General features: G+C 40.9%; 1 protein-coding gene across 2 annotated transcripts in view; it reads right to left on the minus strand.

Moving 5' to 3' along the window:
* adarb2 (adenosine deaminase, RNA specific B2 (inactive)) overlaps nt 1-20,243 on the minus strand; it is a 195,544-nt gene extending 175,301 nt beyond the window's left edge. For both annotated transcript variants that reach the window (XM_014472247.2, XM_023326827.1), the window contains exon 1: nt 19,659-20,243. In XM_014472247.2, the coding sequence (XP_014327733.1) occupies nt 19,659-19,761 (103 nt within the window). In that variant the 5' untranslated portion in view covers nt 19,762-20,243. The remainder of the gene's footprint in view (nt 1-19,658) is intronic.
* Nucleotides 20,244-26,780: the final 6,537 nt, after the last annotated feature.

The following is a 26,780-nucleotide window of genomic DNA, read 5'->3' on the forward strand; positions in this document are numbered from 1 at the left end:
GGCCGTGCAGCTGGCTGCAACACCTCGTCTTACTAAAAGCAATCTGTTGATTAACCGCAACAGTGGAAAGGAAGGTAAAATGTGTCAAAGTAACTGCCTGCTAAGTTTCCTGTCAAGCATTTGTTTAATTAAAAAAAAAGAGCTAATTATAACGTGCGCTCGTCTCAAACAGTCGCCCAGGTATAACGCCCTCGGTTGTCAGGTGTAAACAAGGCTCACAGTTGCACAGGAAGAAAAAAAAAAAAATCAATCGACATCTGTTAATTTATCTCAGGCAGGAAACCAAATTGAAAAATGGATTGCTGGATGCTGCAAATCCTGCATTGTGATCAAGAGCGATATGTCTCAGCACCTGCTTAGGGCCCAATAATGGGCATCGTGGCAGTTTGGCTGAGCGCGCAGCCAATAAGGATCGGATTACGGGCCTGGCAGGAGAGACGGCCGGCGGCAGGCAGGTGTGTGGAGGACCTGGGGGCTGGGAGATGGAGGCCTAGAGGGACGGCCTGCCAACCAACAAGCCTGATTATTACACTCTGTCTCTAGGGACAGGAAGTGTTTATTGGTTTAGACCCACTGACTCCCAGTTTTACAGTTCAAATACTTTAAGAAGTATTCGTACCGTCTGAATTACTTTGCCTTATTACTATCAACAGTTAGGTTTAGCGTTTATATGACAGACCACAACAAATCTGTCCATAAAAGTGAAGTGGAAGGAAACTGCTGGGTGGTTTAAAAGTTTTTTTTACTAATAAAAATCTAAAATGTGCGGCATGCATTTGGTCTGTAAAGCTGCAGTATGTAGTTTATTAAAAATTGTGTCATTTTTAACTTTATTTGTTAAAACTTTCACAATGTCCTTGAGCTTGATTTTTTTCTGTGAAAAAAAAAAAATCACTATTGCCAAAGAATTGCACTACTCCAGGTCAAAAACAACCAATCAGAGCGGAGAGGAGGGTCTTAGCGATGTCAGACAATCATGTGTATGTTCAATCATGTGGATTGATTTGTTTCCAAATTATGGTATCTGTCTCATACAATAAAGTCATGAAACAGTTTAAACAGTTTAAATAAATATGTAAAAAATAAATATTGTTCATAAAAGCAACTGCCCCTTTAATGTCTTCAGAAGGCATTCGGTAGGAGATCTTTAAGGATGTCAGAGTAAAAGCAGTTGAATTTTTGTCTACACACCAAAAAGTTAGCATTTGTCTTCAACCACACAATTATGCATTATCTAGAGTTGATTTCTCATACGAAAGCCCCAAAAAAAGAAACTCAAATTTGTGACTGTAATATGATAAAATGAGGAAAAACTTCAAAGAGTGTGTATACTTTCAGACAGACTTTAAAGTCACATATTTTAACTAATGTGGGTTGAGATTTTAGCACAGTAGACTAAAAATTTCAAAAGGTATTTGCGGATGCATAGGTTATTTATGATGTTTATTTTCCATTTTCTATATACAGATACATGATAGTATTTGTAATACATGAAAAAAATCTAAATCTAGATTTTTCTCTAAACTGACTCGTGCAATCAAGCGAGCATTTCCGTTTCTGCCAAATGTTCTCATAACGTGTCCCATTCTTCTCCTCTCTTTCTTTTTTTTTGTGGTTGTTATATTCTTCAGGTGCTGCTTCTCTCTCTGGAATAAACAGTCACAGTGTTGTTATTTGTTTAAGGCTGCATGTGCCAAGTATGTTTCATATCAACAATACTGGGCTCCTCTAATAGTTCCCCAATCTGCTAGATTCACACAACGGTCCTATTCTTTTGTCGGAGTGCCTCCGTTATTAGTGGCTGTGGTTGTGACACCGCCGCTTTCCCGCGGCATCATTAAACTCTCATCCTATTTCGCCTCATCTGAACAGATGAGGTGAGGGTGACTGGGAAAACTGTTCTCCTGCGTATCCTCGCTGGGATCAAAGCTGCCTTCGTTCCAGGATTCTAATGACAGGCAAACGAAAGACGAGAGTAAAACTCTGCTATCCAAGCTTTGCTTTTCCTACCTTCCTGTAGTCAAAATAATGATAACGCATTCTCCGGTTTTAACAAAGCTTCAGTTCATATACCCTCTGACTCACATTGCACAACAACACTCCAACTCACAGCCAGGAGGTCTGTGGGTGATGTTAAAAGCTAATCTGCTGGTGTGTTCATGCCTTTCCAAATTTGTGCCGGAGATAACGCTTTCATTCCAGCTTTCAGCCTTTTATAATGAAACCGTTAATAATGCTGTTAAAAAAGCACAGTTATTGTTATTGCATATTTAGACTCCGCACTCCAGCGTCCATTGATAGCCTAATTGTTTTCACAAGCAACAATGCTGTCTGTGAATAAGTGGCATTTGATGGTGGAATAACATTTAAATGAAGCAATTAACAAAGCCAGCCTGATACATGAAAATGCCCTTCATTTAGTGGAAATCTTTCAGAGCTCTCCATCTCGTTCTGCTTTCAGAAATACCAGGGGGGGGGGGGGGGGGGGGGGGGGGTAACACTCAGATGACCGCTCTGTGAATGTCCTCTAATTGTGTATTCTGTTTGTACTGGGAAGTTGGATCCGAGTTTCCAGTCAGCCATATAACAAGTCAGAGATTGCCCAACAGCCCGGTTATCTCCCAAGACCTCTGTGAATATAAAATATTCCCCAAAGTTGAGCGTACAAAATGTTTATTAGCACTTCTGATGGTTTGGATCTCATTAAAACGGTTGCAGACATTATGCTGCACAATATCTACTTGTCCCGTTATGGTTTGAATGCATAAAATGAAGAGGAATACATTGTAAATTTCAATAGTTTTATGACTTCACTGGAACATCCTAAAATTGGACAAATTAAAAATGTTCTTTTACTTACAGAATCTTTGCTTAGAGTAAAAGGTGTTAATCTGCCACCTGTTTTTCATGTCTGCTCTGAAAGCTAAAATATCTGAAAACAAACAGAGCATTGTACAAACTATCGTGGGCTTATGTTTCTCTGAGGTAGAGTCTTTTGGCAAGTCTTTAGAGCAAATTGGCTCTGCTCTTGTTTTTGTGCAGAATGTACAATGCTAACAGCTGATTAGCCTAGCTTATCCCAGTTTAGCTTTATGGTTTAAGCTAGCAAACCAAGTATTAGCAAACAACTTTGTTTATCCAAATCTTTCAACTGCGCTCCAGTTAGATTAACAAATTAGATGGACTCTCCATTTTGTGAAATAAATATCATGCTAGCAGGCTAACCTAGCTTTCAGGCCAAAACTAGCAAAACAACATGGGTAAATGTTCACACAGTCTTACATCTGTTTTTTTTTTCTGTAGGGCATATTTCTATAAGTTTGCTAAATTTAAATAAAAATGTTATAGAGAAATACTGAAAATAAATTATTCAACGTTCTTAAAGCTAAGTAGGACTAACATACACAGGATTTTGTCTTTTAAAAAAGCAAAACATAAATCTGAATAGATCTGTTTCAAAGGTAGATTTGATCAGTGGTACAGATTCTACTTTTGATCTCTTGTCAAAGATGAAAATATTTTTAGAAACACCAAAAATATTAACATTTAAAACAAAAAGAAAATTTGTGAACTCACCATTTCCTAGAATTCTAAGTTAAATATTTTATAATAGACTACAGTTGTTACAGCTCTACAGATCTTCTAAATAATAGCTTTAAACATAAACATAAGAGAAAACATAAATCACTGGAGGGAAATAATCAAAACAAACATGTATAGCCTAAAATTTGGAATTTTGAATTTCGGTATAAAATGTGAATTTCTTGTGTAGGTGTCATTCTGGTTGGGTTTCAGCACACAGGCAGGCGGTTCATTCAATATATTCAGAAATGTGTGTTTTGGCCCACTATCACTGTGTTTCACATATGGAAGAAATTTTTAAAAGATAATGTAGAGTTCTTTTACAAAACAACCACACCAATGTTCAATTTTGTGCTTTCAACTCACCTTTCTGATGGTTTCACGATATTTGTAATAAGGTGCAAACAGGAAGCCCTTTCCTTTACGTTTCCTTGTTGCAATATTGATGTGAAAACCACAGAGGTTTCTGTAATTCATGGACATTTCTGTCCTTTTGCTACAACCAAAGAAAGTCAGAAATGTGCAATTCTCTATTTTATTTCATGATGGCAGGTAACTTATTTATACATTACTGCAAATGTCTGAAAGGGACACAAATCACAGCTATAAGGTACTAATAAAAGCAGGAAAACAATCTCCACATCACTTATTTCATCCCTTCAACATCAATAGAAAAGCAAAGCAGCGATTAAACAACCACAGGGTGTTGGGTAAGACCAGCTAGACTCGACTGCTAGCAAAACATTCACAGGAACACCCCGGGTGTGTGTTTGAGGCTGCGAGCAAAAGGATGTCTATCTGTGTGTATCCCAGCACCAGGAAGGCACATTTGCCTGAAGACTAATAGTCCTTTGACCTCGATATGAACCAGCAGCCCCTGGTGAGTGATAACTCATGACCTGGTGGACTGGTAGGCTATTCATCTCTCACGCTGCAAAGGATGAACACGATGATGAACGCTCTCACTCGCTGCCATTTAGATAGCCCTGAAGTCGCAGCGGTGACAAACTACCCAGACACAGCGAACCTTGTTTACTCTGTCTGCCAATTCAACAGCAGGATAGCACTGTAAAAACTCAAACTGTGCCACAGAGAACCAGAGGGTCACCTCAGAACAGCCACCTGTCCCAGTGATACTGCTAGCTTGCACTTTTGCTGTACATACCAATACGTGAAGCATAAGCAGGCCAGAATTAAGAACTGACCAATTTATTGAAGGGCTGCAAGAAGAATATGATTGTTGAAAGAAAGCCGCATGGCTTGTCTGGCACAAGGCACGAATGGGATCATTAATGGTGCAGAAGCAGGTGCTTTAGTCAGCCGTGATCAAAGACGTGAGTAAAGTACTTTCCAATTAGGGATTTTTAAGTGTTGGTCTAACACATAGGTGTCAAACTCTCGTTCTGCAACTTTTAGTTGTGTCTCTGTGTCAGCACATCAGAACAAAGTAACTGGATCATTAGCATGCTGCAGACGCAGTTCAGTCATTTGATTCAGGGGTGTTGGACGAGGGACAGATCTACAAGTTGCAGGACGCTGGCCCCAAACGTCTGGATGGAGGTCGACACCTTCATCAGACACATAAAAATCCAGCAAAAAAATCATTGAAGTTTGAGGCTGTAATTAGGTAAAATGCAATGGGACGCACTGAATCGCTCACCGATGCTCAATCTTGTGACAGATCCAAGCAAATATTTTATTTTTTCAAAACAAGAAGCTATTAGCTTATTGGCTGTAGTAAGCAAACAGGTATGACTTTATCTACATGGCAATGTTTTAGCATCATAAATTGCTGTGCATGATGTCGCATCATGTAATTAAACCGACTGAACGTAAGTTCAACCCTTGCTACGTGGCGCCTTGGTTTTGCATCCTTAAACGAGACCATCTTTGAAATAAGACCATTTCCATATTTTTTGCTGACTATCTTTTTGCTTTGAGTCTCAGCTATGGCTGCCAGGGAAGAGAAACTTTGCTGAAACAGTTGCCAAAACGATAAGAGCATCCGCAGCCCAGAGAGGTCACCACACTCAACCCGCAGCCACTTCTCTGTGTTAGTGTCTGGTTAGCATCGCAGCGCGTACACACCGGCATGGCGCCGCACCCGTTTGAATGCTCCACGCTCGGTTTCTCATACGCACTCGCACAAGCACCCTCTTAGAGCACTGATGGTCCATTCAAATTAAAATGAACTTCCATCACGCTAATAGGTGGAGTGGAGAACAAAGCCCTGGCTCTCCGCAGTCAGCAGGAATACCAGGAGGATTATCTCTGCAATCGTCAGAGCTATTATCATTAAACCGTGTTGCCACTCTGCCGCCCTGCAGCAAACCAACAGGGCATGCTAAGTTTTCTGCAGCAAAGCTTCAAATTAGCTTAGGTGATGCTTCAAAAGCATGTAACTCTGGAAAAGTACAACACATGATTAGCTGGGATTTCTGTACAGTATTTTGTTTTCTGTGGGATTCCTCCTGTATCTTCTTTAAATGCAACTGGATGTTAAGTAGCTTTATGAAACATGCATTGTTTTCTGATAAGAATGAAAATTTTAATTGAGATTTTTTTCTCAACTAGGTGTAGGTTGCTTTTAGGCATGAGCGTATGTCAAAGCTTTAAAAATTTACTGTTTCAAAACAACTAAAAATATTACTGGGAAATTCCTACAAATTAAAGATGAAATGTCAGAGTGACCAGTGTGTTGTCCAGCTAAAAATGCAGAAACCAGGTGACAGCTTTCAGCAAAAATAGTCCATATGATAAGAAAAGAATCATTTTTTTTACATAGTTTTACTCACAAAACAAGTCATACTTTTTGTTCTTTGTAACACTAAGAATAGCCTGATCATTGCCATCCTGAGTAATCCAACTCGATTCTAATCTTGCTACACAGGCAGTGTCGGCTTTCTCCCATTGACTTGGATTCCTGCAGCAAAATTTCAAATGGACCAATCAGCGAACAGAAGGAGGTGTTGTGAACAATGATGTCGATTTTCTGAACTGTTTTAGAATTGCAGTCTGCCTGTAGCGATGGCGGTGGAGGAAGTTAATCAAGTGGTTCGGTCCGTGGCGGCCACACTTCCAGATATTAAGTTAATATTATCAGCATCTTGTTCTCTCGTCGCAGAGGGAGATGGTTGTTTACAGTGCAGGCAAATTCAGGTAAGCTGAAATTACCTGAAATTTCAGCTTCAGGTGAAGCTGAAATTCACCTGAATGTACAGCATTGACTACATACGTCGTGGACATATGTTAGCAACTGGGTAAAATTTAAGACTTCAACAGAGTCTACACCTCTAGAAAGCAGTCCTATCGCAATAGCCGAGAGTCCAGACCCTCTCCACGAAGCTAAGTCAAGTGTGTGTAGACAACATAATTTTACACATACCTTGGCAAACTAACATTTGATAAAATGAGCAAGCATATACAGTATGAGTTGCTTGCTGTATAGACATGGCTATGAAGGTATACTAAGGTTTTAGAAGTTGTATAATTTTCAGTTTAAGGAAAAACTTGCTGGAAGAGGCAAGGAATGATTCTCCATGCCTCTTTGCTGAAAGAATGTTATTACATATTTCTCATACGAACAGATCTACTTGGCCGTTTGGAAATATGGTCAAGTCACAAAAAACACACGCCATAGAATCTAAACCCACTATTTTTATTAAAGCAGTGCTTTAAAGGAAAGCTGCTAGACAATGCCATGATTTTTTTTTTCTTTTATATATGTGTGTTAATATTATGGAACCACTGCATTTTTCCCTCTACGCTGCTGCATCATGAAATTCTTTTACCAGTCCATGCATATTGTGACACAGAGAAGGGTCTTTTTCTCACATATTTAACTCTGACTCTGAATAAAAAAAACATTTCCTTATGTCTCTTCTTCTTAACCAAAATACCACCACATACTTTTGACCCAAAGAAATGCCAGAAACATTTGAAGCAGTAAAAGAGAACAGCTTCAAATATCATCTACATATCCAGTCTATTTCGCCTTCATTCTCGTCTGTTTGTGCAGGTATAATTCGAGAGCGCAATGTAATCTTTCAGGAAATTTAATCTTCAGCTCTGTCTAAATGACTCTTCAGAAAAAATTCGGTAAAATTAAAGTTCATAGCCGTGTCAGGTCTCACCAGAGAGAGAACTCTGGATAAGAAAAGCAGAACAAACAGACAGGTAGTTCAGAAACGTAGATGTACTGTATAGGATTTTTTTCCCCCAATAGCTACCTCGGGTCTAAATGTGGAATGGTGGATATGTAGGTCCATCTGTTCCAGCATCTCAGGGACGCTTTCAGCCTCAAGGTATCCTGTCTTTGTCCTTTATGCAAGGCAACATTTGTAGCCGCTGGTTCTACACACCCTTCACCCTTTGCAAACAGCTACAGCCCTGAAGCGCCGCTGACTGCGAGGGGTGAGGATGAAATTCTCCGTTTTGACACAGCCCATCCAAGCAGACCTCTGCCAAAGCAGCCTGTGTGCGCGCACGCGCGTGCCTGTGTGTGTTCAAACAATTCAGCTGAATCCGACTGGATGTATGCTCAGGCCTTATCTGGGGGAAGCCAAATACACTCGGAGCTATCGGAGGCAATGGATGGCTGATTGGAACTCTTAGTTTTTTTCGGGCAAACGCAAACACATCTACTACGCTCCAGCACTTCAAGCTGTACAAATCAAAATCACGGCAGCGGGGAGAAAAACAAACACCGCGGCGTGCGACTGCGGAAAAAAGTTGGGACACAGGATGTTATCGCGAAGTTTGGCGCAGAGGTAAATAAAAACTCAAAGCTTGACCAATGCCAGCCAACAAAGTGCTGATCCGCACAGTTAATGCAGTCAAAGATTATATATTTTTTTAAGTATCTTTTCATAGACTTGAGAGATAAGCCTGTTGGCCTCTCAAAGAAGAAGACCCAAACGGATGATAGGATCGATGGATGAGGAAGGGATTTACTGAGGGGTGGAGAGGGGATTTTATGCTGGTGTTAGGGCAGAATAATGAGGCAGAAGTTTACATTTATCCCCTCATCAATATGTGCTAATCTGCCATTTAGCAAATCTATCTGCCAATTCTCGAATTTATTTAATGTGATTTCCATCTCGCCACAATTAGCCGGCGTCACAGAGTGTATCAGTGGGAGAATATGCTTGATACTTGTCCCTTAGACTTACAAAGGGATGTATTATGCCAAATTCACATTTCGAACGTTTCTGTGCTTCCATTTGGGTTTCTGCTGGTTCTAAAATCAGACCAAGCATTTAAAAAAAACAACAACAAAAAAACACCCAGCTGTTTTTTGACAAAAAGTTAATGTTTTTTGGTGTCTGGAAAATCATTTCAAAATCATTCAGAATATAACGTCACAAATCAGCAGGCACTGTCCTTCACCTAGCAACCCTAGCTCGTTACCCAGCAACCCAAGCTGAGCTCCAGCTCGTTTAGTCAGCTGGTTTTACTGCTGTATGTGTTGTACAATGGCTGCTGGAAAAGACAAGCGTCTTGTTGTAGATTTACCATCCAGAAATTACTTTCAATCTTGTTCCTAGTGTACGAGGCTCAATATATTGTCATAAAGATTTGACCAGTTCATTTTTAGTATTGGGATATTGCTGCTTGCCTAAATTTAAGAAGGTCCAAAGGCAAAAAAAAAAAACAACAACTTCCATTTTCACAAATAAAATGGCTTTCATGAAAGCCATTTTGAAAAAAAGGGATCAGTTTCTCCTTCAGTAATAAGTGGTAAGATAAAATTAATCAGTGTTAGCTAAAAAGCCTAGTATTTTCAAAAGATTTCCTAGGTGCATGATAGGTAACAAAAGCAAAACCCAAATACAAATCTGTGCAGTGTACTATCACTTCTTGCCAGTCTGGTACTAATAAAGTAACACTTTGAGTCTAACAAGTTATTAGCCAATTAATTTACCAGGCTATTGGTTAACTAGCCTCCACTCTGCTGCTTGTCAGGGATGTTTCTAGTGAGCGGTGTTCCTTCAGTTTCCAGGCCATCATCTAAGATGAAGAGCAGATTTTCTGTCTGGTAACTGAACTCTTGAACATTGTGTGGCATTTTATCACAAGGACTTTAAACCAAAAATGGAATAGCAGAACAATTTTCGAAACCCCTTGATAGAAGTAACTTCCTGCTGCTCCTTTAGTATGACCATTGGCCTCTTAGGAGCATCCCTGACTACTGCCTGCTGTTTATTTTTTAAACATAACTTGAAAGCAAATACAAAACCCTTTTTTTGTTGCACCCTGGCCCTGACTGACACTATAAGATGCTTTTTATCTTTTCCAGCATTTTTTCAAATTAGCTAGTGTCAGGAAATGACTGATGAACTGCACAGGTGAAAAAAAATTGAAACTATTTGTCATGGTGTCGTTTTATACAACAAAAAGCTGGCATTTAAATGGGCAGAACATCAACTTTTTGACCCACTGTACAACAGATTAAAACCACTTTTTAGTCCTCCAGGGGAAGAAAGAAAACATGCTGAACAGCAAAAAGGACCAGCTAATTACTCTTCTCCTCTCATTCTCATTAATAATCTACAAAAGATGGACAGTGGTGATTATTGTGATTGAGTGTCTTCCTCTGCCCAAGTTGAGTAAATGAAGGTTAAAACAAGTTTTTTTTAGACAAATGGACCCTACCGCAGTACTCTCCCCGTGCCCGCCTGGTAACAAAAAGGTGTAGGACTTTTCCAGAACCTCTAGAGAGAGAACCTCTGGAGAGGTCCTCTTGTAAAACACTCTTCCTTATTAATGGAAATAAATGCCGTTTGCGGCCTACACCTTCACCGCCCCACCCTGGAGAAAGACTCGTCTATTCTCAACCAAAGTCCCCTTCATTAATGTTATCTCTAATAGGCACAGAGTCTGATGGCGAGAGGAGGGTACGGTGAGCGTTTAAGCTGCTTCATCCAATTTCATTATTCCATATGAGGCGGAGTGTCAGTGCTAACTTTGCAATGTCAGCACGGCACACACTGCTCTTGTACTGGGCTCTGGCTGAGGCATGACGTCAGTTTAAAACATTTAAGTCAGGTGGAGTCTAAGGCTCTTCAGATGCCGATCACGCGGTCGGGATTTTTATTCCCCCCCACACACACTTCCAAGCGCTTTTCAAATGGCAGCTTAATTCCTGGCTAACTCACTGTATGCAAAAAAAAAAAAGAAAAACAGAATGCCCGCTTCTCAGTGCCCAAATTCAATACACCTTCTTTGGCTATTTGTGGCTGATGAAATGTGTGGCTGTTCATGGTAGCAGCTACCGTGCTGCGAGTACGACCGAGTGAGCCAGGAGACAACAATAGCATTGTGCAATGCTGCTAAAGTGGGAGAAAGGAAGGATGGATGTGGGATTAGAGGTGGAAGAGAGAGGTAGAAAGAGAGGAGAGGTTTGAAGAAATAGTGAAACTACCGACCGTCAAACGATCTGGCCTCTCTCCAGGCATGATGACTCAGGGATGATGGCACAGTTAGAGCTAATTAGGATCATAAACGGGAGGAATGCTTTGCCACTGTGATGTGTGGGGCGCTTGCCTGCTACTGGCAGGACTTCACATTAGACACAAGAGCTTGTCTAGGTACAGTGCATTAAATAAAAGATCAGATGCCCTAACTGGACTTACCGCCATAAAAACTTAAGACTGTTTTAATTTGACAGAATCTGTTTCTCTTTCAATTCGTCCGTGTTTTTTTAAAAATTGTTTTTCTGTTGCTTATTGTAGAGTTTTAACTCTCAAAATAGAGAAGTCCCAGTAGAGGTTGCAGGAATGCTGCCAAATTTGCCGTTACATTAAAACACAACATTCAAGGCTTTAATTTTTTGGCATGCTTGAATATGTTAGCATATGCATGCTCTTGATGCATATATACAGTACAGACCAAAAGTTTGGACACACCTTCTCATTGAATTCAATTAGAAAGTGTGTCCAAACCTTTGGTCTGTACTGTACATTATATACAAGACACGTTTCAATGTCTCACTTATTATTACCATACATTGATTTAAGCTGCTGTCACACCGACTACTATGTTACTATTTATGTTGTAGTATTGAGAAACGTGCAATGAAAGTCTAAAGTTGACGATATGACGCAAATTTTGTGCAACAACATTTGTCACATCTTTTTTTATGTGTTCCCAGTTTGAATAGTGCATGTTTATTGGGATCAAGAACGTGGAATGAACACTGTTCCACTATGCAGGTACAGACCTTTGTCGAGAAAAAAAAAGAGGAAAAATCTGAAGTTTCTATGAGCACTTCGAATTGGTCAGATAATTATTCCACTAAGTACTCACAAAAGTTTATCATACCATCAGTTTCTAGCATCCAGCACCCTGATGTGAGTGAAACTTCATCAATGCAGATTGAGAATGTGCATAGTGTAGAATGAGATTAGACTGTCAAATGCAATATTTGACAACTTGTTAGTTGTCAAATATTGGTGTTGTAGTGTACGTATTTCCCTACTCTTTTGAAAGAAGTAAACTGATAAAGTTTGTCTGGATATTTAAAAAATAAAAAAAAAGTTTTCTATTTTGTTAGTACCTCCTGTCCACATGGAGACAGAGAAACTGTGACTTTTACAAAGACAGTCCAAGTAGAGATTTTTTACAAACTTGGCTTTGACACATCTACCCTACATAGGTATTTTAGCTAGCATTTCATGTGGACTGAGACTTTTTTTCCCCACATGGAGATGAAAAGCAAAATAAGATTACACTCCTGTCCTTTCCTTTTGAATCTGGAACTTATGTTTATGTTGCTTTGTTCTGTAAAATTGAATTGTTGGATTACGGTGCTCTTAATTCAAAGTTATTTACATGCTCAAAATAAAGAAATCTGAAATTAAAACAAATTTGAGCTAGTGTAGTTATCCCTATAATGAAGACTTCTACACAAGGGATTGAGGCTCTATGTCCAATACAGTAACTTCCAAGCTCTGAAAAACAGACTTGTGCCTTTTGACTGCTGTCTCTTAAACAACTTATTGAAGCCCTCATGCATCAGACAGGCTTTTTAGCATTGAGGTACGTCAAGTTTTGTAAATGTTGTGGTGCACTAGACCATATTTGGTGCACCATAAAGTAGCTTCACCTTTTTAAAAAAGGGTTTTAAAAGCAACTATAATAAAGACAGTAAAAAAAAAAGATTTGGACCTGCTGATGTAGCCTAGAAATGCTGTTTGAATATTTACAGACCACAAGCTTTACTCTCCAAAAAGGCTCCTTTCCAAGCTGCTTTGGTGTGTGTGCTGAGCAGTTCCAGAGCTGCGTTTCCAACAGCGACAACCCAGTGCGCCGCTCGCGTCCGACCCCGGAATCACCTGGCACTCGCTCCCAGGCGGCTCCGCTCCATCTTTTACATTGTCAGGCCCCTTCTAGTGGACTGCGGACGCACAAACACCGACAGGAAGCAATAATGTCTTCCACTCTGTTTATGAGGACTGGCATCTCCCCTGCAGACGGCTGCACACCCTTACACACCGTACACAAATACTCAGGAGTGGCACACGCACACACACATGCACACACACACACACAGTAACAGACACGCAAACAAATTACCATACGGAGGCAGCATCTGATACACTCCAGAGTTTTATTTCCCAACGCAGGAGCGCACACATTAGCAGCGCGGCGCGTCTTCCCCTGAAGTAGTCGTCGTTTTTCGAAAGCTGTTGCGGACAGATTGATGGAGCGCAACACATGACTAACTCAATTAAACTGTTAGCGTTTGGTCGTCATGACGAGAAGCGCAACAAGTTATTTGCGGCATGAGTAATACCGTTATCTTTCCAACTGTGGGAGTCACGAAACAACAGACTAATTAACTTAAGTGTCACCTTTTGATTTTTTTTTCTCAAAATCTGCATCTGTTCTTTTGATACTTTTGTTTTATTCTTAGCAGACGTGGCCAAGGCGGCCCACGAAGAGTCCAAACGTTTGCACCAGTGAGTCATTTTTCTCCTCAAGTTATTTGTTGCTCCTGAACTTTAAGCACATTTTTTTCTTTTTTTTTTACCACGGAGCTGAATAAAGCCAGGAGGGACTATTACAAGATAATTACTAATTATGCAAATGCACCAAAGTTGTGCTATTCCCTTTCTTTGGTCATTTTATCTGCTGTCCTCATGAGACCACAGTCAGGAGTGCTAACCTCTTTCTTTCTTTTTTTTTCCTCCCTCCCGTCAGCTAAACGCGCGGTCACTTGGAGGACGCGGCGTCCTGAGCGGACCGACCTCTCCGCCGCTACCCCCCCTGCCCCCATACCCTCTTAATCAGGAAGCGCCCTGTAAATTCACAGAGCCATGCGAGCGCACACAGCGGAGCGCCGCGCCGTTTCCCGACGGCGCCGACCTTCATTAACCTCATAAATGCCAGCGGTGTTCCCGCCACAGCTCCTAATGCCATTATCAACACAGGCACAAACAAATGTGGCAGAAGAGTTTCAGGGGGCTAAAAAAAATAATAAAATAAAATATGACGTTCCACATCTGCAAAGTATCTCTTCCCCACCGTCCTCTCATGACACTCGCTGTGACATTGGGGCGTCCCAACACGGAAGCAGTCCCGCCCCCTTCCGCCCGGCTTCCGTCCCTGCTGCGATTGAACCTACATTGGTAAACCGCTGGAGCGAGTAACCCGCATGAAGCTCTACACGCGTGTGCCTTGATACGAGTCTGATTGGGCCTACGCCGGAATCGTAACGCTGCTGTGTGTACATGTTCACAGAGACCGTCAAAGTTGTTTTTTATCCAGGCAAACTGAACAAGTTTGATTAAGAATAGCACTCGCAGCTCCAAAAAACAGAAATCTTTCTTTTTTCTTCTTCCTTTTTTTCCTCCACTGATCATTTTCCAAAGAGCTTTGGCAATGAGCACATTCCTGACTTTTCTTTTTTTATATATATATTTTCATTTATTCCTCACAGCTAGCGTTTTATTGCTGCTATCATTCAGCCTCCATGTGCTCATTGTGCTCCACATTACAAAGACTTGTGTTCTCAATTTGCATGCGTTTGTCACTGTGCTTTGTGCCGTTGCTTAAAAATTGCTGTAGCGGTTACAGCATTTCCACTGAAATATTGTTTTGTTGTTTCCTTCCCCCCCCCCACAACTCTCACAATTTGACAGATGATGGCGGGGAGGCAGGCAGGAAAACGACTGGAGAAAAAAAAAAAACAGGCTTGACACCGAACGTATGTGCACGCAGCTGCTGGAATGGAAGCGGGGCTGTTGCTTCGCATTGCAAGACGCGAAACGAGACATGAAAAATGGATTTTTGTCAAACCTTTCCAGTAAAAAGAATTTCAGCGTCGTTTGAATAACGTCAGAGCGGTTTAAAAGAAGTCAAACACAAGCTTGCACTTTAAATTCAAACGTGAGACTTCTTTTTATTGTCTTTTTAGGGAAGCATCTTGACTCCTGCTTACATGACGTTTTCTTTTCTGCTTGTGAAACTAAGTATGTGGCGATACGAGATTCACATGGTGCAATAACTTAAAAATGAATAAATATACCACTGTTTTATGGTATTAACCAAAAAAGAGAAAAAGACAAAAAAAACAACACTCATTTGTCCATCTATTGTCAGTACCCATGTATCCTCTCAGGGTCACAGGGGTCAGGGAGGTTTGGGTATCTCCAATGGTAATTGGGCAAGAAGTGGAGTTCACTAGAGATGCACCAATCTGATATTAATATCTATACTGGTCTCCATTTTGAAAAAAAATTCTAGATTGGTGTCTGTGACAATGTGAACGATCCATAATACTTAAGTGTTCAGTACTGGTGCAGAGTTATCAAATAAATGTGTAACTCGGTACATTTATGTCTGTTTAAAAAAGGAAACTTTTTAATTGAATTCCTCACTGTTTCTCTGTATCGGATCGGTATCGACCGATACTTAACCTCATATCTGGTTCGGTGTCGGAACTGGATAAAGTGGATCGGTGCACACCATGAAAAACTACTACTGCTTAACAAATATAACTCTGCTTGTTACAGCTTTAATCATAACAGCTATGTAAAACAGAAAGGTAAAATAAACATTTAATAAATGTAGCGTTACTTTGAGTGCATACTGAGATCAGCTTGTTACTAAATCAGGCTATAATCAGAGTCCTCAGGCATGCGTTCTGTTGATTAACAGATTCTCCATCTGTACTTTTAAAAAAGGTGCTACAGCGATACAAGTCGTTTGTGCATCTTAATTTTTACACACATTGAACTGCTCTGCTCCAAAAGAACCTAAGAAATTACCCTTAAAGATGAGTTTTACACCACTTTAAAAGGATAAAATGCTTTTTTGTGTTTTGAAACCATAACCTTTTACAGCTTTAATATACCTTGACTACTGTACCTCGCCCAAATATGCTTGCAGGCTTTTTGTTTCATCTATATGAAGTTATCGTTTGGCTGTCAACATGGATATTCCCACCACAGTTCCATAACACACATGGGTTTAAAGTGCCTGGTTTAGTCCCGACAGTCTAAAGCAACTTTTTAAAACCTTGATATACCTTCATACCAGTAACCGACCAATGCTTGCCAAGGCGGAAGATGTCTAAAACATTTGGAAAAATCGAACGTTTTAGTGGTTAGGATGAAACAGAGTCATACTTTGTCGTTTTAAATTCCAATTTTCATGACATTGAGAGCTTCCAAAAGTTGCCATGCTTCATCTTTAAAAGAAATAAGGTTTGCTTAGAATATTCCGGTGCAAAGAAATCTGAAAAATCTATACAAAGAAACCCAATTTGATTGCCAGAAACAGCTCCTTAGACATAGTAATAAATCTCTTAGACCAAATACGGATGTGTGGATGTTAAAAAGCGCTCTCCTGCCTGACCTCTGACCTCGACTCGACGCCCCCCTCTATCACTGCCGGCCGTGCTGAAAACTGAACCGCCTGCAGTTCATGCTCCATTATTCCACTCTGGATGTCACACAATAAGGGACCTGTCTTCCTGGGGAAGAGGGGGGTGGGGGGGATCGGATGTGGGAGGACCCCCCCATCATCCTGCGTGACCCGACCCTCATCCTTCCCATCCTCACCCCTCCTCTCCTCTTAAAACCCAAACCGGACTCCTCTGCTGCCGCCTCGCTGCGACTGAGGGCGTAAACGGTAATTGCGACACAAATTATGTTACACACAGTGTGTTTTTCACGCCCCCCCCTTGATGACATGCTGATATACTGTACTGGGACTACATGCTGATAAGTGTGGCTATAAGAAGAATAAATAAAAAAGCAATGCTGGTACATAAATCTCTGCGTTGCTTTATTTTTGTGGATAAAGAGGAAGGACTGCCTCGTGTGTACGCCACGGTCAAACCGTATGCAGATGATTGACAGCTATTAAACCACAGAGTGCCTTCATGGGGAATCAAAACTGGACACCCACTCAGGTGTTACTGCGCCGGATTTTATTTCTGTTACCGGCATCCCTTTGGAGATGCTAAAAGGCTGTGATTGATTAAAAAGCCGGTCAAGCACGGTCATAAATAAACGCTAAACCGATACGGAGAGAGGTCTGAGGAAAGGAAGAGAGGGCCGTTGGAAATTTTAAAAGGTAAAGCTGGGGGAACACAGTGATTTCTAGGAATTCAAAGCATTAATCAAATGGTGTCAGACTGCCAAAAAAAAGAGAGAGATAAATCTCTAATCTTCACTCTGGGGTTATTTGTTTTGCCCATCAAAAAATGAGCAACTTTAAAAAAAAACAAAAAACGGTGAAATTAATAGAAGCTGCAGCCTTTTGAATGCACACAAAGGTTTTAGCGAGTCCATCTACAAATAATCTGCAGCCTTTTCAAGAGATTAAGCCCTAAATGCCATGCAGTAATCCCGCTGACTTTTTTTTCACTCCTTCTTTTAGCTTTAAAATAATTGTGTGAAAATCGGGAGATGACAATCGATTGGCATTTCCGAGGAAAAGATTTGACACCGGGAGGAAGAAAATGAAAATTTTGGTCAGGCTTATGGATAATCTGTGCTGAAGTCTGAAGTGAGGAAAAAAAGAATAAAATAAAAAATATAAAATAATAATAATAATAATAACAAGACGCTTTTGGAAACACATGAAAACAGGGAGAAAAGCTCCGGCCACGGCCACAGTTCATTTCCAAACGGGCCCCTGAGCCGGGGCCCCTTAATGTCCCGTGTTATCAGAGTGAATCAGCAGCGCTGATAAATTAGCCCCCACCTCGCAAACACACACACAAGCCCCCAGCCCCCCATTCCCCGCGTCCCCCAAAAGGCCCCGTCGGCTAATGTGCGCGCCGGCGTTTGTGCGGCGCTCATATGCAATGCTTAATGTTGTGGAACCAATTCTGTCGTTTCCATTATGTAAATACATTTGCCTCGGCACTATATTTTATGTATTGTCTCCGTTGTCTCAATTACTTGGGCTATTAAAAATCAAGAGGTTATGGAAATTAAGTTTGTGGTCGACTGTTTTGCGCTTTGATGACAGGCGAGGGGGAAAAAAAAAAAAAAGTGTTTACTGGAGCTCGCTGTGCGTTCGCTCGCAAGCCGGATGCGTCGGCTTCCGTCCACGTTCGCATCAGCGTCTCGGCAGCACGGACTGCACCGCTGTCGTGGCGTCGCGGACACACAGAGTAAACGTGCTGCAGCTGGTCTTACCAGAGGAGCTTAAGACAAAGAAACGGGCGAAAAGATACAATCTTTCATCGTGATGCAACAGCACGAATTTGCTTTTGACATCTTAATGGTAATTGCTGAAATGCTTTAGGAAATAACCTTCAATGTGCCGCAGGGTCGAAGCTTCCACCAATTCTTCTTTCCAAAATGTCATTCTGTTGCTTTTCTTCTGCCTTTTTTTTTTTGTTGTTGTTGTTTTTTTTTGAAGTGCAACATAAAACGAGTGAAATTACCCAGCAGTCACAGATCGGGTCGAACGACGGCCGGCAAAGTGTGGTCAGTTCTGCAAACGCAGAACTGTGTGGCGTCTCTCGGTGAAATGAGGTTGTTTTTATTATTTTTGATAGCATGCATTAGTCTGATGTAACATCATTGGTAAAGACGATATAAAACCGCATGGCGGTGTGAGGGTGTGGGGGGGGGGGGGGAATTGTTTACCATGAAGCCCCCCCCCCATCAGAATCCATTACAGAGGTGGCTGCGGCGCTGGGAGGGAAAAGTCAGTGAAATCAGCATGCTTTTCTGTTCCCATTATGGATCCAGCTGATTGTTTTACACTCTATACTAATGTACTTGATCGGGACTCGTTGGAATTCACTGAAACTGATTTGAAAAATTTAAACCGAGTTTTAAAACTATATATATAAAAATTAAAATGGGGCTCAGGGAGAAATTTCTTCTTTTTTTTAACCTCTTTTTTCCCCCATTTTCCTTTTGACATGCAGAGGGCCTTGATTGCTGGTCCAACATGTGACTTTTTCCCCAGAGTGCCGGACTTATAAAGACATGAGGAGGAATGCATTTTATGGAAGAGAGGGGGGCAAAAGGGCACCCATTAGGAAAATTATCAGGATTATCCCTGCAATCTTTCAGAGAGATCTAAATATAGTTCGCACAAATGTTGATCCCCCCCCCCCCCTTTAACAGAGGGCATTAGGTATGAAATAAGAGTTTAAAAATTAGATCTACCTCAAAGAAACCGATTAAATTAAACAATTAAAAAAAATAGAAATGAGGACATTAGATGCATCCATGTAAATTAGTATAATATATATATATTGTTGTTTGGGGGGGTTTTCTTGGGGGGGGGGGAGTTATATGATAAAATCTCTTGGAATTTGTACATCTTGTTTGAACGAGCAGTAATAATAAATGCAGCCCAAAGTAAACTTTAGAGCAGAGAGACTGTACGCGTCGCTGAAACCCAGAGACCTTAACAAGGCGGCCGGTTATTTGTTCGCTTATCGGCGTTTCAACAGAGAATTTCACCGCGCGGAGAGTTACAAAGCGCAGCGCACGAGCGAACGACGCCGCGCGCCCATTCAAGCTAAATGTTGGGGGAAGAAAGAAAAGAAAAAAAGAGGGACTGGGGGGGGAGAGAGAACTAAAAAGTTGCCGTACCTTTTCTCTTGGATCGCCTCCTCCTCCGTCGCTTCAGCTTGCACCGGACCTGGCCGCTCGGAGCGCCCGACGCGCGGCTGCCGCTTCCAAGTACGGATGCCATCAGCTCAGGAGCGGAGCGCGCGAGCAACTTGGAGCCGACTCTCCTTCCTACTTGTCTCGTTCAGCCTCTCCGAACAACGCCGCGTCCTCCTTCTCCTCCTCCTCCTTTTCTTCTTCTACTCTCTCCCTCTCTCTGTATGTGCACAGATATCTCTCTCTCTCGCTCTCTTTTCTTTCTTTTTTTTCTGGATGGATATTATTGCCGCGGAGGTGTCGCTGTAAGAAAGTCCAGCTCCAGCCTCGAGCCCGTCGGATGTGAAACCTCTGTGCTGTCAGCGCAACCTGGCAGCTCTCTGTCTGCTCCGCTCCTCTCCGCTCCTCTCCGCCCCTGCAGAATTTTTTTTTTTTTTTTTAGGCATCAGCCACTTTGGGCTCAATCATGCAGGACGCTTATCTATTTGCTGCCGCGATTTCTAATTAGGGTCCAATCGCGGCTGTTCGAGTGGGCGTGACATCAGCAGCAACACCCAACCAACACCACACACACCCCTTGTTCACCCACCGCGGGTTTTTGACTCACTTTTTTTTTTTTAATCTTTTCTCGTGTTCGGAGCTTCCAACTTTGGTGATGTCTAGCATCTGTGCTCTAGAACTTCTCCCCCTGCGTGCCACCTTGCAGAGGAAACTTCACTGCAGGGCTAAAAAAAAAAAAAAAAAAAAGCGGATCTGAATGCAGATGAGAGGAAGAAACACAAAAACTCTCCGCGGGCCTTTTCCCTCTTTCTTTTCCTAACGTCCTGCTGTCTCTGCTTTAAAAAAAAATTGGCTTGCCTGCTCGAGGATTTTTGGATTCTTTAGTTTTTGCAAAATGAACACCCTCTCTTCCAAAATGTCGAGGAAAAAAACAGGAACAATTTTAGAAATAACGATCTGAAAAGTGTGGCATGCTTATTTATTTAGCCCCTTTAAATATAACACGCTACAGGAGCGCCTTTTCTTACAATGACTGTGTCTTATGTGTCTTTTAAACAGTCCGATGTTAATTTCACTTTCAGCTTGTGCTGGAAAAAATGCATCCCCCCCTCAGCATGATACTGCCACCACTGACCTGAGTTTGTTATGGGAAATCATCTGTTGTGGGTTTTGTTTCCTTTACGTGTAATTGATCGTGGCGCGCCACCACGTCAAAGTAAAGAATGCGAATGTGGTTCCTTTTTTTAAAATATATATTAAAATAATGTAAGGTATATTGCATATACAGCCTATATTTGCACACTTACACAAACCGTTATCAGACTTTGAAATCAATGTAAATATCATGAAACGTTAAAGTTTAGTTTATTTATGGAAAAACTATCACCAGGGAAGTTAAGCTGAATGATTTTTTTTTTTTGTCCAAGCCTGTGAAAACGACCCTAATGTCAGCATACGTTGCATTTGAATGTAGTTTATTAATATCGTTTGGCTTACCGTGCGCAATGTTTCAGTCAGGTTTCGCGTGCTCGCTGATTATGGTTTTTAAATCAGCGACGACGTGGCGCTTTCAAGTTCTCAGAAAGATAAATCACCGGTAATCCTTAGAAGGTTCAAGGCTTTGGATGTCGATTTATAACCAAACTTCCCTGTTAGTGGTTTGTTCTCTAACGAACCTCTGAAGTCTTCACAGAACAGCTGTAATTTCAGTAAGAATTTCATTTTGTTGCCTTCAGTAATGGGCGCTCTGTGTGCTCCTCAAGAAACAAAAACACAATTAATTTCCTTTTCCTATATTTATGCACACACCTCATTCTTGCTGTTGACAAGAAAAAAAACATGGAAAACTTCAAGGGCAATGAAGACAGTACAAGCTGAAATTAGTTCCCTCTTGAGAAACCACTTCCAGCTTTGACACCCTCTTGGAATTTTTTTTGCAGGTAACCTTCAGCAGCCGCACAACGGTAAAAAGAAAAACTGTGTTGTGGACACAAAGTTTGAAGATTGTGACATTTTGGCATTTTTGTGCGAACGCGCCGTGTCGAAAGCCTTCACAAAGCATTTGTGTTTTCCGTCGCTGCGGGTTGTTGTGCTGTTTGCCTGGCCTCTGTGGCTGAAGGTCAGCGTTGGTGTTTGAGGTGGGGGGTGCGGGGGGGATGTGGGGGCGCTACATGCACATGCAGGTACATGAATACACGCAGATCTTCAGGCAGATTGTGCGTATTTTTACAACCTGACAAAAACTGACTTGCTGTTTCCTTCATTCCATTTCTGTGTTTGTTTCTGTTGAGCCTAATAAGGCTCACCAAGCAGGGTGGCATGACTTAGAGGGTGGCAAAAGCAATCAATTAAAAAAAAAAAGCTGACCCTCAACTAGACTTTTTTTCTTTCTTTGTGTGTGTGTCCTATCCTGGCACCTTAAGCAAACCATCTAACGCATCAAGTTGCCTTACTAACTGAGCTACATAAGCTAGCTTTTAGCTTAGGCAGATAAGCTAATTGTTACACAAGACAATTAGATAACTATTAGCTCAGATAAAAGCTAATACCTTAGTTTCCTAAGCTAATGAGATTACTCATTAGCTTAGTTACCTAATAGGTAGTTTAGCTACCAAAGATACATATTAGCTTAGTTACCTATTAGCTTATGTAACTAAGCTAATAGCTGGTTTAATTTTTAGTTACTATATCCTAGGTATAGGATAGTTACTATTACCTTAGGTAATAGTTACCTAATTATCTTAGGTAACCAAGTAAAGTTACCTAAGCTTAGTTACCTCGGAAACTATACTAAGTTGCTTAGTTGCCTAAGCTAGGTAACTTAGCTTAGTTATCTTGCAAGTTTATCTAGTTAATTTCCTAACTACATTACCTAGGTAATTTAGCTAGAGAGTTACATAGCTAAGGTAACTTACCTAACTAGGTAGTTACCTAAGGTAAGTTATTTATCCAATATAGCTTAGGTAACTAAGCTAAGTTACATTATCTAGCATTTATCATCTCTAATAGAATGAAGTTTATTGCATTTCTAATAGAAACACATTTTATAGCATTTACAGATAATAAAATGCATTTCTTTTCATTTTATCATCTCTAATACAAAATATGAAACAATTAGGATTGTTCATACAAAGGCTTGTAAATTATGCACTGAACAGAGTTTCAAGATTTATCTGGGAGTAAAACACATTTTAAGTTGCGTATTAAGCATTTGTCTGCAGAATGGGCTTCACTGGGAGAGGGCTCACCCAGGGAGCCATTCATGCACCGCGACCAGTCTCTTTATCCTAACACCATTCCAGCTCTTTCAATTTGCATGATGAAAAGGGGGGGGGGGATGTCTCCGCTCTAAAAAGCATGACATGTTTGCTGAAGTCAGGCTGAAAAAGTCACTTTGAGGCCCTGGCAGTTCAGCGGGGAGAAAAACTTCCTCTCAGACTGAGGAAACAAAAGGCAGAGAGGGCGGTGGGGAAAGGGGTGGCTGGGCGGTCGGCCAAGCTGCAGTCTGCCCTCAGGACACCCACAAATATCCATGTAAATTGCAGTTTAGGACAAATCAATAAAAGTGACAAGTTGCCAATTCCACTATCAGGGCTGTAATGAAGGTGAGCTGTTTGTGCGGGAATTGTGCGAGGGGGATGGAGGGGCTCGGGTTGCGTTCATGGATAACAGTGAACGGGTGAAGTGGTTTGGAGGTACAGGTTGCAGAAGGAACACAAACACACCAACGTTGGAAGGTCACTGTAGACAGATTGTTGTCGCCTCCCAGCAGAAGCATAGAGTCTGTCCCAGTTGATCCCGGTTGTCATCTGCTACATGTACTGTATGTATATCTGCACTTGTTCACACCTTAAGGAGTTCGACACTGGCTGCGTTTCCATTGATATTACAACAGTGCAAATTTGACATTTTGAAAATAAGTTTACTTACTGTCAGGTCTAAATACCTATTAGAGACAATTAAACAAATACAGGAAAGACAAGAGAGTTAGATTCTTTGTTTCTCGCGAGGAGAGCAGACAGAGATGTGTTTACAGTTACAAAACTCCGACCGCTCTGCCACACATCTGTCTGTTCCTCTCTTTTATTGATTTTAGGAACCCTGCCACACGGGGCGCTGCAACTCTAAAAAGGATGGAGGGGCACATCGTTGCAGCGCTAATGACATTCACTAGTCTAGACACACGTTATCTATACTCTAAATCTTTCTTGCTCCAGGCCCGGTGTGAAACAAGACACATTGCATAGCTTCAAAGCAACGGCTTTGTATCACAAAGCAGCACAGAGCAGAGTTTATTGTCAGGCCTGTAAAACTCTGCTGGGAGCAATTAACACCTCCGTCTTGTAGGAAGTCCTGCAGGACAACAGCTGCCGAGAGTAGCTGTCACCTCTATTTCCCAGGGAAGTCTCAGGATAGAATCAAAGTTATTTAACACACAGAAACATTATCTAAAATGTAACTACAAGGCTACATGATACAACAAATATTTAATAATTACTAATAATACAATTTATCCAACACTTACACCTGTACGTTTCGGCGCTAGGATGAGGCGGGGATTTCTGGCCATATTCAATTTAGTTTATTTCGCAACACTGCAATGTAGAAACACTTTTTTCACACCACATGAGTCATGTGATCATCAACCAGATGTTGCCACGGGCGCAAACCACAAAGAAAACCATAGGAGGATACACTGTTTCTTTAAAAATCTAAAACCCATTTTATGATCTGTAGTTAAATTTAAAATACATGTGCATTTACACCTATTCATATGCATATTCATATATGAGACCTTTAATGGCTTAATTTGACATTTACGATGCCCCTACTGCAATCATAAAAACACAAAGACAGCAGATTTTCAATACCCGTGTAAAGCAGTCACGTCGGTCTGCGTGAGCTCGTGTATGACTAGCACTTCCTGTTAGAAGGTTTGGGAAGACTCTGACCTTCTGGCAGTAGATGGAGCGGGGCGGTTCTGGTCAATTTCACAGGATCCGTTTTGGTACTTGTTGGTTGACATGATATCCAAGAAACTTCTCCAAACGATGGAACGGCTTGCGTCTACCTTCAGCCCGTGTTGCCGCAGGTTCTGCAGGACACTCTCTCGTCGCTGTAGATGGGCAGAGAGGTTTGGTGAGAAGAGTTTTATGTCTTCCAAATTTACTCAAACGGATTTACTGGTTTCAGTCGGTGCCCATTTTAGCAGTTCGCACAGACACGACAGCCACACCTCAACAGGTTAACCAGATTACTCGTATGCATCAAGTCAGCAGATTAAAGCAAGGCTACGCAAAAGCACACACACATGTTTTTGCCATTTTTGTAATGGCAAAAACATCAAAATCAGAGTAAAATCATGCTAAAATAAAAACAAATGAAAATCATCCAACAAAGCCAAAACTGAATTTAAATTAATATCCACTGTGTGACACTTGCTGCATGACTTTAGTCTACGAGGATGTCTGTGCATCCTTTAAAAGTCTTAAATTCATGTATCTAAATAAGGGCCTTAAAATGTTTTCAATTTATTAGAAAAAAAAAAAACACAAGTTGGTGTTAAATACGTTAACCACTAGTGTAACATTTTGTGGTGGCAGGACTATTTCATCTTGTGCAGTCTATATAATTCAATTTTTCCATGGGATTTTTCTGTCAGGCAAACATTTGAGTCGCACACCGACATCGTCGCTGCGTTCTGAAGCTACCGCTAACAAGCTGCTAACATGTCCTAGCCATCGTGTTATCTTTCTGTGCCCATCATGGTTAGGTGCAAATTTATCGCCAGTAGGCTGCACGACATTTGTCTTCACCGCTGGCTCACTTTTGTTGCCAACCCATTCTGCACAAAAAAGATAGGCACTACTACTATGTAAAATATGCAATTTTTCTACATTTTTGTTGTGACACAGGTCTTACATTTCATTCATAAAGGTCTTAACAGGAGCGCCTAGCTTACTTTAGATCAACATTAGATGATTTTTCTTCCTTTGCTTTGTTATTTTGCTCGTATTTCCTTTTAATACAAGCAAATATTGTATTGCCTTGTTGCTGAAAATGTGCTATATAAATAAAATTGCCTTTGCCTTTAAGAAGGTCTTGAAAAGTCTTCAATTTGAGTTGGTGAAACCTGCAGAAGCCCTGGATTACATATAATAGAGTCAGAAAAGGATAAAAATACAGAATAAAAAGCAAATGTTGATGAAATGAAAGTTATTTAAAAGGAAAACTGTTGAAAATGATCCAAAATAAATTGAGTGGGTGGGGTGAGTGTTGGTATGGGTTGCAGAAGACATGCTAGGCTCCAACAGGCCCCTGTTGGAGCCTAGCATGTGTTTTTAAAACTGTTGATGAAATGGCTGCAGGCTAGCCAAAAGTCAGCCAAAGGCATCGAACCTGCGTGTGAAAACTCTTCTGAAAGCAACACTGTTTTTTTCTCTCTCATGTTTTCTTATTTAGTCAAACACTTGGCATTAGTTTGATGTCATATCTGTGGATTAAAGAGTTAGATTCAAATTGTGATTACAGCAAACACGTGGCAACAACTTCTCTTTTTTTTCCCCGCCCCTCCGTCATCAAATCAGACACCTGCAATCTAAGATAAGGAGTTCAATCAGAACGCCTCTCAAACACGTTCATTTCCTGCACTCCTGATTAAGATTTTCTTAAATATATATTTATGGAAGGTGTTCTGGAATGGAGAAATAAAAAGTTTGCTTTTCTCTCTCTCTCTCTCTCTCTCGTTGCTTTCTTTTTCAGTGGCATTCAAAATGACCAAAAATAAATATTTTAACACCTTGTCGGAGCTCAGGTAGCACCATCTCCATGGTAATACATGTGTTGCTCTAATCAGAACGCAGTAATTAACAGCTTTAAAAAAAAAAAAAAAAAACTCACTGTTGAGAAACAGCATGTGTTAACATTCAAAGCATGGCATTTGGACCCCTGAGAGATATCTAGTTACTACAACAACTCTCTGAGTTTTAGCTTATATTCAGCATGCAGTTGCAACCACAAAATTTAATGTATTTTATCTGGGCCTTAAATGAAAGAACAACTCAATTAATGTACAGATAATTTTTTTTTTTTTTTTTTAAATCAGTA

Source organism: Xiphophorus maculatus, chromosome 21 (genome assembly GCF_002775205.1).
Source record: "Xiphophorus maculatus strain JP 163 A chromosome 21, X_maculatus-5.0-male, whole genome shotgun sequence".
NCBI lineage: Eukaryota > Metazoa > Chordata > Actinopteri > Cyprinodontiformes > Poeciliidae > Xiphophorus > Xiphophorus maculatus.